This window comes from Leptonychotes weddellii, chromosome 4 (assembly GCF_054177405.1).
Source record: "Leptonychotes weddellii isolate Sample4059 chromosome 4, ASM5417740v2, whole genome shotgun sequence".
Taxonomy (NCBI): Eukaryota; Metazoa; Chordata; class Mammalia; order Carnivora; family Phocidae; genus Leptonychotes; species Leptonychotes weddellii.
The window spans coordinates 91806893-91823385 of NC_138372.1; the positions used below are offsets into that span (position 1 = coordinate 91806893).

General features: G+C 44.9%; 1 protein-coding gene across 5 annotated transcripts in view; it reads right to left on the reverse strand.

Annotated features, from left to right (window-relative positions):
* Window positions 1–5559: 5559 nt before the first annotated feature.
* Window positions 5560–16493, reverse strand: part of TBX15 (T-box transcription factor 15) — a 101915-nt gene continuing 90981 nt past the window's right edge. For all 5 annotated transcript variants that reach the window (XM_081815789.1, XM_081815790.1, XM_081815791.1 and 2 more), the window contains one exon: window positions 5560–8056. In XM_081815789.1, coding sequence (XP_081671915.1) covers window positions 7272–8056 — 785 coding nt within the window. In that variant the 3' untranslated portion in view covers window positions 5560–7271. The remainder of the gene's footprint in view (window positions 8057–16493) is intronic.

Sequence of the window (16493 nt, forward strand, 5' to 3'; positions counted from 1 at the left end):
AAACTCTGAATGGGACTGCCTGAGTGTGACCTTGTGCAAGATTGTTGGCCTTTGTAATTTTTCTCTTACCTACGATATGGCCATAATAATAATATTGCTGGCATGTAACAAGGACTTGATAAACATTTCTTGTTTTGTAGTTAAATCCTCGAGATGTTTTAGGAGAATGGGAAGGAACTCCTACTGCAAGATACATCTTACTGAGGAACTGACCTCTAGTGGGGTAAATTCAACTGCTCCAGATAGTTTTGCCAAACATTCGAAAAGCTGGGACTGGAAGTTAGCCTTCCCTTTACCAGCTGGGTTTACAGGAAAGACAGATCTTAGAAAGTAAGTGTAGACTGGTTGTGGGGCTTGCAGGGACTCCCTGATGCCTACCCAATCTGTCTCCTTCTCTTCCTGGGCACTCACCTAGACTGTATATTTCCCAGCTTCTCCTGCAGGTAGGTGTGGCCATAGGAGTTCAAACTACAAAATCAGGAGGAAGTCATGTAACCAGTTCCAGGCCTGATTTATCTCCCAAGTTCAAGTTTCCACCTTTCTCCATCTGCTACCTGAACGGAGAGGTACCAAACATTATGTGTTGAAGATAGCAGAACCTAAAAGGAGCCTGGTTCCTGGGATCACTGCTTGGAGGACAGCCACCTAACCAGGAAGCCTAGGTCGGATTGCAAGATGAGTGAGAAATTAACAGTAACATGTTACTATTTGAAGGTTTCTCTCTTACATTATCCAGAGACAACTTAGGAGGGGCTTTCCCTGCCCATGGGTGGAGGAAGGATGTGCAGTGTGGCAGGAAGGGGAAACTCCACAAATCCTCCTCGTGGAGTCCAGAAACTTCTAGAATGAGAACTGCTGGAGGGTTGACCTGGCCGTCCTCGGCAGTTCCCTTTGTCCGCTTCAGCTTCCCTGGGTGAAAATGCCAAAAAGGATTCAAAACCTCTGGTTTTCTGTGCCTCTGCAGGGCCCACAGTAAAGTCTCATAAAAGCTGAAAGTGTGAGTAGGAAGCATCTGAAGTGGGAAATGCCGTTAGGCTGGCCCATAAAAGATGAGTGCTATGAGCAGTAAAATGAGCTAAGAAGGAAAACATGATGAATGTTTTCTCGGCCTTAAACAGCAAGATCCCCTTTCACAGTCCCACGTGGCACTGCATGCCTGAGCTGGAGAAGCAAGGGGCTCTGTGCAGAGCCTGACTCAGGGACTGTGGCAGTGAGCCCGTGCCTAGGGGCCCCGGTGGGTTTGGGGGGATGGAGTCAACTCCTCCATCACCTCCCAGCCCCCACTGGCCCTTGCCTGGATGAAGGCTCCCACTGAGACACTGGAGGAAACCCTGAATTGCCCAAGTTACAGAGCTAGGACATCTCACGTATGAAAATGAAATCCAGAGTCATGGTACCAGGAGCAGGAGGGAGAACATTTGACTTAAGAGATTTGAGATTTGACTTAAGAAAGTGAACATACTCCCCCCACTGCCCACTGCCATAACTCATTGCCCCATATAGAAAATATTTGTCTTTACTGTGCTGCTTCCCACACTCACACCCAGATACCTCTCTCTTCATTTTATGTGGTTTCCAGGAGTTCTTCAAACAATTCAAATTCGACCTCCTCCATGAACACTTCTCTCTTTATTATAGTCCTTTTGAATCTCATTTTTAGAAAAACATAATCGTGGAAAGACCTGGGCTGGAGCCCTGTCTTTGTTACTTAGAAGCTCTGTGATTTTGTGCACATTGCTCATCTCTATGAGTTTCTATTTCCCCATCTATAAAATAGGGATTAAAATACAAATTCTGTAGGGTAGTTGCAAGGATTAAAGGATGAACTTGCATAATGTGTAACATATAATAAAAACTCAATAAAAATGTTTCCTTCTAACATTTTACAGAATATATGCTCATTACCACAAATGTAATACTTTTTACTGTTCACTGTTTCATATGCACATATCTTGACTTCTCAACCAAGCTGAAATCTTCTTTTTTTTAAAGATTTTATTTATTTATTTATTTGACAGAGAGGGAGAGCACAAGCAGGGAGAGTGGCAGGCAGAGGGAGAGGGAGAAGCAGACTCCCCGCTGAGCAGGGAGCCCAATGCAGGACTCTATCCCAGGACTCTGGGATCATGGCCCAAGCTGAAGGCAGACACTTAACCGAGTCACCCAGGCGCCCTTAAGCTGACATCTTCTTGATGGTAGGAAATTTTCTACATCTCCATATTACATAGAACAGTTCTGAGAAAATTATAGAATACCAAGACATATTTAGTACTTTTTTAATTAATTGTTGTTCATAATTTATCTGATTGCTATTAATTAATTGTTTGATCCTTAGTGTTAACCTTTTAACAAAGTCAGATAGAAGGGATGGATGACTCTCATCCTCGACCAAGGAAGTCATGAAAATAGGACTTTATTGGGGCCAGAGAGAAGACAGATTCAGATTTGAGGAGTCTCTAAATGGCCCCAGTCCCAGAAGGCCAGCAGCCAGGTTTCAGCAAATAAGGATCAATGCTACAAAGCCCTTGGAAGAACAAAAATACCTGGCCTCAGCTGATGCAAGACCAACAGAGCACATCCTCCGGTGAGGATATGGCTGCCCTCGGTGTAAGTTGGAGTAAGCAAATTCTGAGATGATGTCCGCATGTGTCCTTGCTCAAGTGTCATCTCCTCAGAGCAGCCCTCTTAGAAAACCCTATTGAAATGAGTTCTCATTCTCATTCTCCAATCACTCTCTATCATTCTATTACTCGCAATTCCCTCGAGATGATTCTTGCAATCTGAAGTTACATTATTCATTTGTTTGCTAGGGTATCCTGTAGCAGTCTCTCACCAGACCATGAACTCCTCAGAGACAGGAACGTGTCTAATTGTTCACCTCTATGTCCTCATGCCAAGGGCAGTGCTTGACCCAGAGTAGGCATGAGATACACATTTACTGATATTGAACGAGATGAATGAATGAAGCCGGTCACAGGTATGGCCCTCTCTGGAAATCAGATCTCTGACCGACAACCATAAACACCATCGCTTTGTGAAAATTTATCTTTGTGGCTGGGTTTCCTTAGGAGGACAACTCTCCTTCAGTTTATTGCATGCAAATTAATACAGCAGAGCTTCTCTGAAATCCTCCAAGTACTGAGCAATGAATCAAACATTTGGCATCAGCCAAGAAGCTCTGCCCTTCCATCTCTACCCTCTGTACACTCACTAATGATAAACTATTTCATAGAAAAGGATATTAGTCTATAGGCTACAAGAAGGTTCCGAACTCTTGTTTTATTAAATGACTACGCGTGAATTGAGATGCTATCATTTTCCTCCAAAACTTATTTACTGATTGACTTTTAAGTTGTTATTTCATTCTTAACCCACCATTCCTTCTATAAAAATTCTGAGCATCATTCAAACTAAATCAAGTTCTACCCCCCAGTGAAAACAGTTCCAACCTCACCTTCTTACACTGAGCATCTCCTCTGAATTTTCAGTCTTTTATGTCGTTTGCCCCACAGGCGCATGACTGCCTGAAAAGTAAACCTTTCAAGAGAGAAACTATCACACGCATTTTTTTTTTAACCCTCCATTATGTATTAGGGGATCCTGGCAAGCTAGTATGTAAATTAAATTTACATGAATCTGCCACGGAACACCATATGAAGGATAATCTTTGTTCATTTGGGCCCATGAATTTGGAGTGAATGATAATTCAGCCATGCAACCATTTTGCACTATCCTTGGAAAATGGGCTTGGTCGACAAATTCAGCAGTAAGAATGACTATGTATTGAGATTCTGTACTAAGCCACAAACTTTCCAAGGATGCAAAGAGGAATAAGACAGACTTTCCTCCAAGAACATGAGTAAGGGCAGAATAGCTTTCTTATAGCTCTTTGTATGTAGTCAGTGTGCCAATTATGAAGAATTTTCACCATTCCATTAAAGAGAATTAGGTAGAGCGTATTCTTGAAAATTTTTTATCCAGTTTGTTAAAATAAATATTTTTATTCCTTTCTCATTTATAGATAAAGACACATGCCATAATTGAGATGTAATTGACTTGGACTGCTCTAATTAATCCAAATAACAGAAATTTTCTGTACTTACCACTCATGAATGATTATTGAAATTCTTATCCTGTTAAGTGAAAATATGGAAATTTCTATGTAAAGTTTGCTCCCTGGCATATGATGATTATCTGTTACCTAAAACCTCAAACACTATCAGGCCAGTGCATAATATTTGGTATGCGGCTGAATCAGAAAGAAATAACTCTAAGCTTTATATGTAGTTGTTTTCAGTCTGCCGTTATGAAGCCAAAGGTTGACTGCAAGATTTCCACATAAATAGTGCCTTTTTAAGTCTTGAGACATGTCACACCTACAGTCCACGGAGATTCTCATCAGCTGTCGTCCCAGCTATTTCAGCAACCATGTGATAGCTGATGGAATTAGCAGCATTTCAGTCTTTGAAGTTATCTATAAAATCAATGCAATGATTAAAGTCTTTGCTCCTCCAAACCAAGCTCCATTTCCGGTGAATGAGTGTGGTAGTGGACAACCTGACCCCCCAAATCAAGCCCACGTGAAGTGAGTCAGCGGGCTCCCAGTGTCACTGCCTACCGGGAAACAGTCCAGGATAGAGGTCGAGTGGGAGATTTCAAGTTCTGGCTCTGCTCCTTCCCAGCCACTCTGAAGTACAGGCAAGTCACAGCCTTTAGAATCCTCGTCTCCCATTTGCAAACCAATACTTCCTACCCTGTCCATCCCTCAGTGGTTACTGTGAGGCTCAAATGAGCAAATATGGGAGGAAACAAGAGAGAATATGAGAAAGTGCTTCTAAGTGGAACAGCCTGAGGCACTTTATTCGTCTAAGTCGTCATTTGGTACACGGCAATTCAAAATCACTCCTCCGGGGCTGTGGAGGCGCATTTAAAGGGGAGGGTATAAATGTCTGATCAAACAGCCTCAGAGGTGTGCTCACCTCAATCCCTTAGGATATAACTTCTTCCTGATTGTCCGAGTGCCTCATGGGACTGCGGGGACTGTGGGGGCTCCGGCAACGGAAGCCGATGTAACTGCACAGACCCGGAGCTCAAATGGCCAGCTCAATCCCTTGCTACCTGAGGGCCTGCATCACGTACTTACTTCTTTTTAAAGCTTGTTTCCAGATCTCTGAAACGATCAAAATAACACCCATCTCACAGAATCGTGGGGGGCTGAGATGAGATACGCATATAAAGAATGGTATAAGGCGCGGGGCCGGGATGGGGATCGCTGTTGGACTCGCTGGATTCTGCAGCTAGCATGAAAGCGAACATCCCACTAGAGTCAGACCTGATTTCAAGTCCTCGTTCCCTCTCTGACCAGCTCTTCGATCCCAGAGAATCCACTCAACCTCTCTGGAGCTCAGTTACTAATCAAAATGAGGATGGAGAAATCTCCTTCACGAGGTCTACATAAAGATCATGCCAAGCAGCATAGATCAGAGCGCTGTGCTCATTGTAGAGCACAATGCAAATGCATACACTGCTATTTACTTTTTCCGTACAAACACGCTGTAATACAATTGCAAAGATTTTATTTAGCGGCTTTCTGTGCTTGGCACTTAGAAACAGAGTTCCGTGCATAAGGGCAAATTTTTTATACACCTTTACTTCATACATATTTTACATACCCTTTTTATTGCCCCCTTTTTTAATATTCATAATATTGGATTCCCCACTAGGCACATAAATACATTATCTACAACACCTCAAAACCAAAAATCTTAATAATATCTGTATTATTTTACTTGGTATTATTTGCATTTCCACACCACTTAAAAAGTTTAGCTTGCACCAAACTTCACTTGTTTTCTTAACATTAAAGGACTTGAAGGGGAAAGGAGAGATGAAGGAAAAAACCCAAAACTTCAAAATGCAATAAACTATTTGATAAAAATGGAGATCTAAGGGCAGGTGGAAGGATGGAGAAGGCCCATCTGCAATTCCCTGGGACGTGCCCGGATTTCTCATGCCACAGGGGCTAAGGGGCAGGTGATCCAGGTCAGGTGTCTGGGTCTGGCATGTGGAAGGCCAAGCCTCTATTTGTCGCCTCTGCTCTTGGTATCATCTGTCGGGATTATAACACCCTTCCTTCTTCACACTCCTTCCGGTCCCCCTCCCCTGCCAGGCTGCATGCTCTGGAATTGGCACTGCGTACACAGGGCACCCCTCTTCTGGAGCACGGTGGTCAGAGCTGCGGGATCGAAGTGCATCCCTTGCCCGGGTCCCTGTCACCAGTGCCCTGACTCTGCACAGTGTCCCAGAGAGGTTTCCTCCTCGGTGATGCCACGATTCTTTCTAGAACCTGTAGGGGGGTGGGGGTGGAGAACCAAAACAAACCAATTTCCTCGGTGCATTACAACTCTCACCATTGCTCACACTTCCTTTCTCAGTCTCGCTCTCCGCCTCTCTCTTGCTCATTACTGCTTCTCTTCCTTTCTCCTTCGGCTGCTCTTACTCCCTTTTCACAGGCACGCCCGGGAACATCAGCGATAGCACACCGAGTGAGGAGAGCCAAAGTTCAAAAGCAATCGTTCTCAGGAAGCCAAGTCCGGTTGTAGTGCTGATGTTTGTCTACCTTCATGGACCAGAAGGGGCTCCAGGATACACGGTTCATTCCAGAAACAGGGTAGGCTGCAGGGGAGAAACGTTGACCGCCACTGCTGGCCCAGTCCAATCTAGTGTTGTACGTAGACCCATTCTTGGTGAAAGCCCCCACCGGGGCCCCCCTCCACAGAGTTCACCCACTTCCAAGTCAGTGTGCATGTATGTCAGTGTGTGTAAGAGTTTGTGTGTGAATACATATGTGTGTATGCATGCATGCACGTATGTATGTATGTAGGTATGCATGTATAAGTAGGTCTGTATTCGTGTGGGGGGTAACTTTTCATGGCTGCTACATGCTAGCATCTCCCTTAACATTATTATAAAATGATTATTCAGTTTCTTCAAAGGCCACTCTGGAGTAGACAATGCTTTATAAAACTAAGGTTTGGGAAGGCAGGAGAATGGCCACTGAGTCGGAGATGATTCTACCACAAGTATCCTTCAGTGGCTTAAATGTCTTTTGTTGTTCTTGGGTATGTGCTTTCCTCCTCCAGAAAAAAAAAAAAAAATACACAGTTCCCATTTCTCAAAGGCTTGGGCTTCCAAAAAGGAGGATCTGCCCATGGAGGCGCTGGGGCCCTGTGGGTGTAGGGCAGTAGGCTCCGTGGTGTTTGGACCGGCCATTAAACCATGTGCACGGACATCTGGGAGGAGGAGCCTGGGACCGCCCCATACTGCCGACCGTCACAGGTGTTAGTCGCCTGCTGGTTATTGGGCGAAGGGCTAATCATGTGCATGCTGTGCTCCATCCCCGTGGGCAGGTACTGCCTCTCTCCAAAGGCCCCATTGGAAGGAGAAGAACAGAGTAAAGTGCTTTGAGAGGCGCTCAGTTTTTCTGGGCTTGCAGCTAGCCGAGGAGAAGTGGGGAAATTGTATCCATAGAGATTGTAAGGGTTGTGGAGAGAGAAGGCGTTGTAGGAGCTCTGCTGCATATGGCTGCCCCCAAACATATGTGGTGATGAGGAGCTGGAGGCCGCATTGCCTGCCTGCATGACATACTGGAACTGGGAAGTGGGGAAGGACCCCAGCTGGCCACCGTAGGCTTCCATCTTGCTGTTGCTAGGCAACGAGGGAGGAGTCGGTATTCCTGAGATCAGGGATGGAGTCCTCTGAGGCATGAAGGTTTCCGAGGGCTGAGTGGCTGAAGCAGTGCCACTCTGGAGCCTGTTGTAGCCACTGTCACTCAGCCCTGGGTAGCTCTGCAAGGCCGCCATGTTGCTTCGGGCACAGGGTGGATAATCGGAGAGGTTTAGATTACACAGCTGGCTCTCTCGACAGCCCACATTGAAAGTGTTGGGCGCCAGATGAAATGTTGGAGGAGAACAGGATGGAGATAAAAGGTGAGAAGAAGCTGAAGGGGATGGTGTCCCAGTGCTGGAGGTGGTCGGGGAAGTGCCTGTGCTGCCCCCTGAAAAATAAAAGGCGAATACCATTGAGCCAGAGACCTTTTAAGAGAAGTCTGTGCAGGCCAGATGCAAGCCAGGCAGGAGGTGCCCTCAAATGTCCAAGATGGGCTGAGTTTTACAGAACCATCGCCTTCTCTTAACTCAGCAGACTCATGTTAAGTGATTCTACCTGTGTGCGTGCGCGCGCGCACACACACACACACATACTCCAAAAGAGAAGACAAAGAGGTGACACAAAAGAACACTAAACTCTTGTTTCTGTGTGTGTCTTCGAAGTCTTGTTTAAAAAGAAAAAACAAGCCCTCCAGTATTCACTTTGCCATTTCTCACCATCAAATTCACTTTCCAGTAAGACCTCTGATAATCAGATTTAAAATCCACCAGCTCAACTTCCCCCCATTGTCCGTGGAAATGCATCAGCTACGTGCTGTCACCTGGGACTATGGCTGACCTTGCCATATTTAGTCCTCCAGCTAAAAACACAGCATACCAAATCTCAGGCCCTCACCTGCAGAGGAAATGGGGTACTGGGGCAAGGTGCCAAATCAAGGTTAAGGCCTGGGAAGGCTGAGCAGGGGGGCCCAGGTAGTAGGGGGTCAGTTATGGGACTGAAGTTCTGTCATATGAAAGATATTATGAGCACAACCAGACGAGCTAGGTTAGCATAAAGCAAAGCTAACCTGTAACTAAATCATTATAATTCAGAGGCTCTGCTAATCTCCCTCTAGAAAAGCCTGTTCTCTGTCTCAGAGATTGGAACAAAGACTGTAAATGTAGTCTGCAGATTTGGGATACTTGTGAGGGCAAGAGTCCAGACAGGTCACAAAGGCAGGAGATCTCGGTTCTCACAGCTCTGCCACACAAACCCCCCATGTGGTCCTGGGCACATCACTTATCTTTTCTGGGTTTGTTTCTTTATCCAGAAGATGAGAAATTGAATTGGATCAGTAGCTCTCAAGCTAGGAGAAGCTACAAGCTTTTAAGTTCCAGGATCCCACCTCAGACCAACCAAATGAGAATCAAAGGATTCTAATGTGCAGCCAGGGTTGAAAACCAGTGATACCACCCAAATTCCTTATTTCAAAGCACCCAGCAGTTTAAGAAGAATCACTTCTTAAACTTTAGGGTACATGAGGATCACCTGGAGAGCTTGTTAAAACAGATTGCTGACTCTACCCCCAGAATTTCTGATTCTACACCATCTGGGGCAGGGCCCAAGAGTTTGCATTTCTGAGACTGATGCTGCTTGATGGTCTGGAGACCACACTTGGGGTGAGAGGACCTCCAGGTGCCTTTCATCTCAAGTTCCTGAAACCGTATTGACAGAGTTGCTTCTCTGACGTGCGGATATTAGAACTGGATTGGGGGCTGATGCACCAACAGATGAAGGGCCAGTTCAACTCAACCTACTTCACATGTGTTCTCAGATAGTTTCAGAAGACAAAAATGACCCTTCCAAGCCTCTCCTTTCCCAGGGCTACAAAGGAGCTGGGCAGGACCCACTTTTTGCCTCGCCCACTGGCAGTTAAAGGCAGTGGTGAGTGCTTGGGCTGCCGGGCCTTTCATTTGAATTCCAGAATGGGAGGCTGCTCTGTCTTCCACAGGGACTCTCCCATGATGGAATTCCTCCTTTGGGGCAAGGTTGGGAGCTTCCCAGCGTTGTTGATGAGAGCCCTGATTCCCCCAAGGAGCATGGTACCCTTAGGTCATCCACAACTCTTGTAAGGATTCTTAGAACCTGAGCTGCCATAAAAGGATAAGGACATTTTAAGTGGAAAGGAGCAGGAATAAGGTTTTTATCAGTGAGAGAAATGTGAAGAAAACTGGCAGGCTTCCAGAGATATTGGGATACAGAAAAACCACCCACAGGGTGCCAGGGAGGAGGGTCCAAATGTGCAAATTGAGAGGCAGATAACTCAAAGAGAAACCCAAAGTTCATTTTTTGCCTCAGCCTACATCCACAAATATGGTAGTGGTACTGACTGTGGAATTTCAAATTTAGCTCGTTAATAGTTTCTTCGGAGTTGAGTTTTTATAAAACCCAGCTAATATCATCTCTTGCTTGGTCAAAAGAATTTCCCCAATGAACTTCCAAAATAGAACAATAAACAGTTGCTGATTTTAGAGTCATTTCAGGAAATTCTCCTTCCTGTTTCTTCTTCATGCCTTAAATTCCTTTAAGAGAGGTAAAAAGATTTCTATCCCACAAGTTGAGATAAGGCCAATATCATATATACCACCGAGAGAAGTAAGCCAGCAGCTGACCGTGGTAGGAAGAGCACCTAGACTAATTCTAGGTCCACTGGCCTCCATCCAGCTCATGATCACAGGTAATGTGGGCTACCTCTTCATTCTCCTCCTCTGTGAAAGAGGGTCTCGAATGACAGGCTTCTGTTTCTGTCCTTCTCAGAATTCTATTGGCGTCTGAGGATTAAATTTATGCTAAAGTGTGAATGGCCAATAGCAAGGACTTTTCAAGGAGCCATTTTAATATAAAGAAGGAGTCTGGAAGGGCACGGCTGAGAAGGATGAGGAAGAATATCTCCCACTACTTGTTTCTGGACTCCCGAGTGGCCTAGACTGCAGAGCCTTCCAGGAAATTCAGAGATTCATGCTCTGCAACTGGCACTCTACACATTTCCCTCCTCTTGCACCCTCAACGCTATGAGCTTCGGGGAAATAAGTGCTATGGCACAAATGGAGAAACCCGACTCCAGCTGTAAAGAGATCTGTGTTTTATGGGAGATGTATCTGATCTCCTCTCTTTGAAAGTCCGCCCTTGCTCCTCCCCCCCCCAGATCTGGTGTTTATGTGGTCCCCAAAGAGACCCCCCCCCCGTTCAGCACACTGCACTGTCCTGTTCTAGGGAGGCTCCCTCAGCCCTGGCCCCAGCCTTGCAGCAGGAAGTGCATGATGGAGCAGATGACTTTTTACAACTCTAAATGGTTTTCTCAGATGGCCCAAGATGGAACGAATGGTACTGATTTAAGGCCGCAATTGGTTTCACTACAAAAAAATAAGAAGGGAACTATTAACAAGTTACAGGGATTTCTGTTGAGCAGATGAGAGAGGTCCCATGTTAAAAAGTGTGTAGTCAGCTTGCTTTGGCTTTTAAATGACACTCACTGGAAATGAGACTTGGTGGCCTGCTGCGTTTCAGGGGGTGGGAGCCCCCACATGAACTAGCGTTTGAAGAAATGCTCTTATGCACTTTAAGCACTTGATTCAAATAATAGCTATTTTTCAAGGTCCACATAGAAAGAGAAGACTATGGTACGCATTTTGCAGAGAAGCAAACCAAGATACTGAGAAGTCGTTACTCTCTTATGATCTCTCAGCTTGGCGGCTGTTAAACAAGAATGGGAGTACCAGCCAAGTGCTAAATAAGCCTAAGGAGGCAGGCTGCCCTCCCTGTGCTTTTCAACACTGGGCTGCCTTGAGGCCTCACATCACAGAAGAGCTAGGGCAGAGTGGGAGGCCTGGCCACAGTGCTACAGAGGGGTCTGAGCTGCCTCTCAAAGGAAAAGCCTACCTCCCTTTTTTGCATAACATTCTCACCTCATCCCTTCTGTATTGCCAAGTTCTGAATGCTCTCAGGGTCTTGATTTAAACCTTAGATAGATGAGCAAGGACTGTAGAGTTTTGGATTCCCCGGCTCTCTTACTGAGTATAGGATCTTGCAAGTGAGCCTCTCTATGTAAGTAGAATTTTGAGTGTCTACCTTCGTAGGGATATTTTGAGAAACAGATGAAATAACATATAATACAAAGTGCACATAGGCATTAAATATTTGTCAATGTTAAATACATTGTAAATATTGTTTCCTCTTCTCTTCCCTTCTATAAGTGGAGAAGGAGGGAAGGAAGGAGAAAGGAATCCTAGGGCATTAGGGTTCTGATGGAGAGGCTCTCAGGTGTTGGCTTCTGTCCATGGAGCTGAGCATCTTGGCCTCCCCACACACTGGTGAGCATATGTCACAGCTAGATGCCTGGATGTAACAGGCTGGAGGAGCCTCCATGGCTGTGAATGATAGAGCGCTGGCCCCTTGACCACTTATGGGCCCATTAAGCCCATCTTCCCAAAAGCTAAGCCAACTCTGTTTCCTCTCTGGACTATCTTTCCCTCTCCTCTCACTCTTGCCCAGAATGGAAATTCAATGCCCCATGTCTCTATCTCTTCTCAGACCAAGCAAGTGGAATTGAACACAAATAGGCAGGTTGGTGTCTTTCCCACTGTCCTCAGAGGTCTTAATCCACTTCTGAGAGGTGAGTTAAAATGTAATGCCCTAAGTGGCTGAAAACTCTCTGGTATTCCAGGACCAATTCCCTGTCCACCCCACCTCCCTGTATCCTGTTTTACCCATGGACCCAAGTGAGGAGGTCCTCATTGAAATTCATATTCAACATTAGCCTGTTCCAATATTCAAGGCTCACGGCCAAACTAACCAAAAAGAATACATGTTTAGCAGTGCTTCCATATGAGGACAATAACCTAGAATATACTTGTATACCATGAAGACAAGTTAAATGTGACCATGAAAATCCTGAATACCAAACCTGCTGACTTCTGCATCTTTAAATTGATCACTTCCAGACTGTAATATGAAGGCTTTCACATACAGTTTCCTTTTGGGTTTATTTTGTTGTGCTCTATTCCCCTCCCCCTCAGAATTGAAAAACAGTAAAAACAATACCCCATTTGGGCTAGTAAAGAATAAATTTCCATGTAATTACTTGGTTCCATCAGCCAGACTCTTCTCTCATATAACTTGGTGGCATGTGTCCCTGAAGAATATGGAATCACTGTGTCCCTGAGCAGCCTTCTTTGAGGCTTTCAAACAGATAAGAGGTAAAATGTCAGCACCCTATGGACTCAACCCAGGGAACAAACCCAGAGGCCATAACATCAATGCTCATGATCACAGCCCTGTCCATCCCCACTAAGGAATTACCCTTAGTTGAAATGAGTACCCTTATCAAAATGCAGATGTGTAACATTGCAGTGCTAATGAGAATTGTGTGGTTTCAATCTTAGAAAGACTCTTAATGCATCCTTCTCCATAAAGTTTAAAAATATACATGGATCCTTTTAAAATAGCTTTTAAGACTGTTGAATCTCAGATCTGTACCTCTGAAACAAATAATGCAATATATGTTAAGAAAAAAAAAAAGAAGAAGAAGAAGAAGGTAGCGGGAGGGGAGGAATGAAGCGGGGGAAATCGGAGGGGTGGACGAACCATGAGAGACGATGGACTCTGAAAAACAGGCTGGGGGTTCTAGAGGGGAGGGGGGTGGGAGGATGGGTTAGCCTGGTGGTGGGTATTGAGGAGGGCACATTCTGCATGGAACACTGGGTGTTATGCACAAACAATGAATCATGGAACACTTCCTCTAAAACTAATGATGTAATGTATGGGGATTAACATAAGAATAAAAAAAATAAAATAAATAAAATAGCTTTTAATATATTCACCCAATTCTCATTTTTCACATTGGTCCTCTGGGGTTCTGAGCCTCTGTGCTTCCTGGATGGCCCTGTTTCACACCTGCCACACTGCCCCAGGTGGGCTAGCCCCATCTTTTCCCCTTTCATTAACTGGGCTGTTTTCTCTGCTACTTGCTTTACCGCCTGCCCTTGCTGTCCTGTACACATCGGTTGTGATTGCCATTTAGGGCTGATCTGCCTCTCTCCTGGCCACAGTACCCAACTTCCCACTGAGAAACCCCCTCCCCACTCTCAGGCCTTCGCCCCTACCACCAGGGAAGGCAGGTGACTAAGGGCTGAATGGTCCAAGCATCATATTTCCAGGGCCCCACCACAGTAATTGGTAACACAGTTAGAGTCAATGAGACTCAGGGAGATTTTGCTAGAAAACTTAAGAGGGGCACGCGACCCTTCCCATCAGATTTAAACTTAAGAGGATGGAGGTCTAGGGCTGTTGACAGCTATGCTACTGCCCTGCGCGCTGGGGGTGGGGCCTGAGAATGAAGTCAAGTGGGAGCCGGGAGCAGGGTTGTGGCAAGGGAGACTAGAGGTGTGGATGGATTCCAGAACTTGGTTGGCTATGGTGGGTAGGGAGGGAAGGAAACACCTAGGATGGTGAGTGGATAGTGGTGTCCTTCCCCCAGGAAAGGGCGCCAAGTCTGTGAGGTAAATCATGGACTCAACTTTGGACACACTGAGCATAAGGGACTTTGGGACAACATAGAATATGTCACCAATAACTGTTTGTCTTAGTGGACTGAATTGAGATGCCTTCCAGTCCCTGTCATGAGCTGCTCACGGGCATCATTCCAGATCTCAGGGATAAATGAGATCTGCTTAAGTGGCTATCTCTGAATTGTTTGAGTGATCAATAGTGAACAGTAGTGCAAAGACGTGCTGTCCATTGAACTGTCCTCCTTCTCTATCTTTTACTGGTAGGAATTTCTCAGCATCTAATCCCTTTCAAGGGCCAACCTTGTAAATTATAATTTGTAATTATTACAAATCAAACCTATAAAAGGCCCAACACTGACAGAGATGTTTATCATCCTTTTAACTGCCTGACAAACATCAAAAAGCCCCAGGGGTGTTGAAATCCCTCTAGTTTTGGCTGCTACCAGTTGAGGAGAAGGGAGGGTTTCTGTAAATGACAGGTCTCCTTACTTCTGTAGATGGAAATTTCCTGCCAGCTCTGGTGTCGCTGGTCCAGGATGGTTCCTTATAGTACAACCATTGTCAGACCCTGTGGAGACGGATGGTGCTCACAGAAGCTCCCTCAGTTTGGGCCAAACAAGTAGCTCTACAGTATATACCATCAGAACAACAGAACTGCACTTGGCCATAACTGGCCTGGGCTCTTATTTCTTTTTTCTTCTCCATCTGTGTTGCCTCAGTCAACATCCCCCAAGCAGCACTTACGTGGTTAGTTCGTTTTGTCCCCGCCACTAGCAGTGTTCAGGCAGAAGCCACTCCAGAAACATAATCCCTACCTCCAGACTCTCCAAACGTATAAACTCCCTTGCCGATTCTCAATGAAGAGGTCTGAAGGTAAGACCAGACACTTGACTTGATAAAAACAAGATACTGACCTATTTAGAGTTAATGCTCAAGTTGTTGACAAGAAAATATCAAGTGTAAGAGTAAACTTAAAAAAAAAATGTTGTGGCGAATTAAAGCTCTAGTAAGTAGGAATGAAGAAAGCAAATGTGGTCTGGGTGGAAAGGCAAGTGCCCCGTCAAGATGGAGATCCATTTGGGAATCCTCAACTCACTTCTGCCACTGCTTAGCTGCAGACATGTGAGTAGACCGCTCTGTACCTTGGTTTATTCTTGTGTAAAGGCAGAGGATGATGAATCCCATGCAATCTTCTCCATTGGAGAAAACAACCATACAGACTACCCATTCAATATAATTTCTAAAATAGAAAGATCTGGGGTTTGGCAAAACAGTGGCTAATTCAACTAAGAATTTCCTTGAAATTTTATCAACAAATGGGTCTTCATGAAAGAGAAATAAAAATGACAGCAAGGGCGGGGTGAAAAAAGCAGCATCCTAACCTCACTCAGACATAAGAGTGGATCCAGCCTCCAGCAGGAGGACAAAACTGGCCCAGGGCTGCAGATGTGACATGCCAGGTATTCATGTGTTTGAAGCGGTGAGGTTATATGGATCCTGGGTGAGTCAATCATGTGGAGCTTAAGTTTAGTGCCAATGCTCCCAATACTCTCTTCACCAAAAGGGAATTACTACAAAACTCAGTCAGCCACTGAAGTTTCCACTAGAAGTTCAACACTCTCTACTTCTTCTAAGACACAAAACAGAGATGGCTCTGTCTCTCTTCTTCATTTTATGAGTGATAGTGTCCAGAGTTACTGGAACTCTCAGTTCTTAAGGGAAGGGGGAGTGGATGTTGTTTCTTTTACATCCTTTGTTAATGTCAAGAAACCAAGCCACGTATTTTTTAATAATGAGAATCTGGATCAAGTTCAGTATATAGTTCAAAAATGTATTCCAATTAAACAATTTAATAGAATTTTGGCTTTTCCTCTAGCCCCAATCCCACTACCATATGTATCCAATAATTCCAAGTTCATCCCCCCCCACACACTAAAATGGAGTCACTAAACAAGTGTGACATTTTGCTTCAAAAGTTCAGTTTCTCCAATCAACAAAACTAAAAGCCAGCCTATTGAATGGGAGAAGATACTTGGCAAATGACATATCTGATAAAGGGTTAGTATCCAAAATCCATAAAGAACTTACCAAACTCGACACCCCAAAAAACAAATAATGCAGTTAAGAAATGGGCAGAAGTCATGAATAGACAGTTTTCCAAAGAAGACATCCAGATGGTCAACAGACACATGAAAAGATGCTGAACATCACTCATCATCAGGGAAATAACAAATCAAAACCATGATGAGATACCACCTCATACCTGTCAGAATGGTTAAA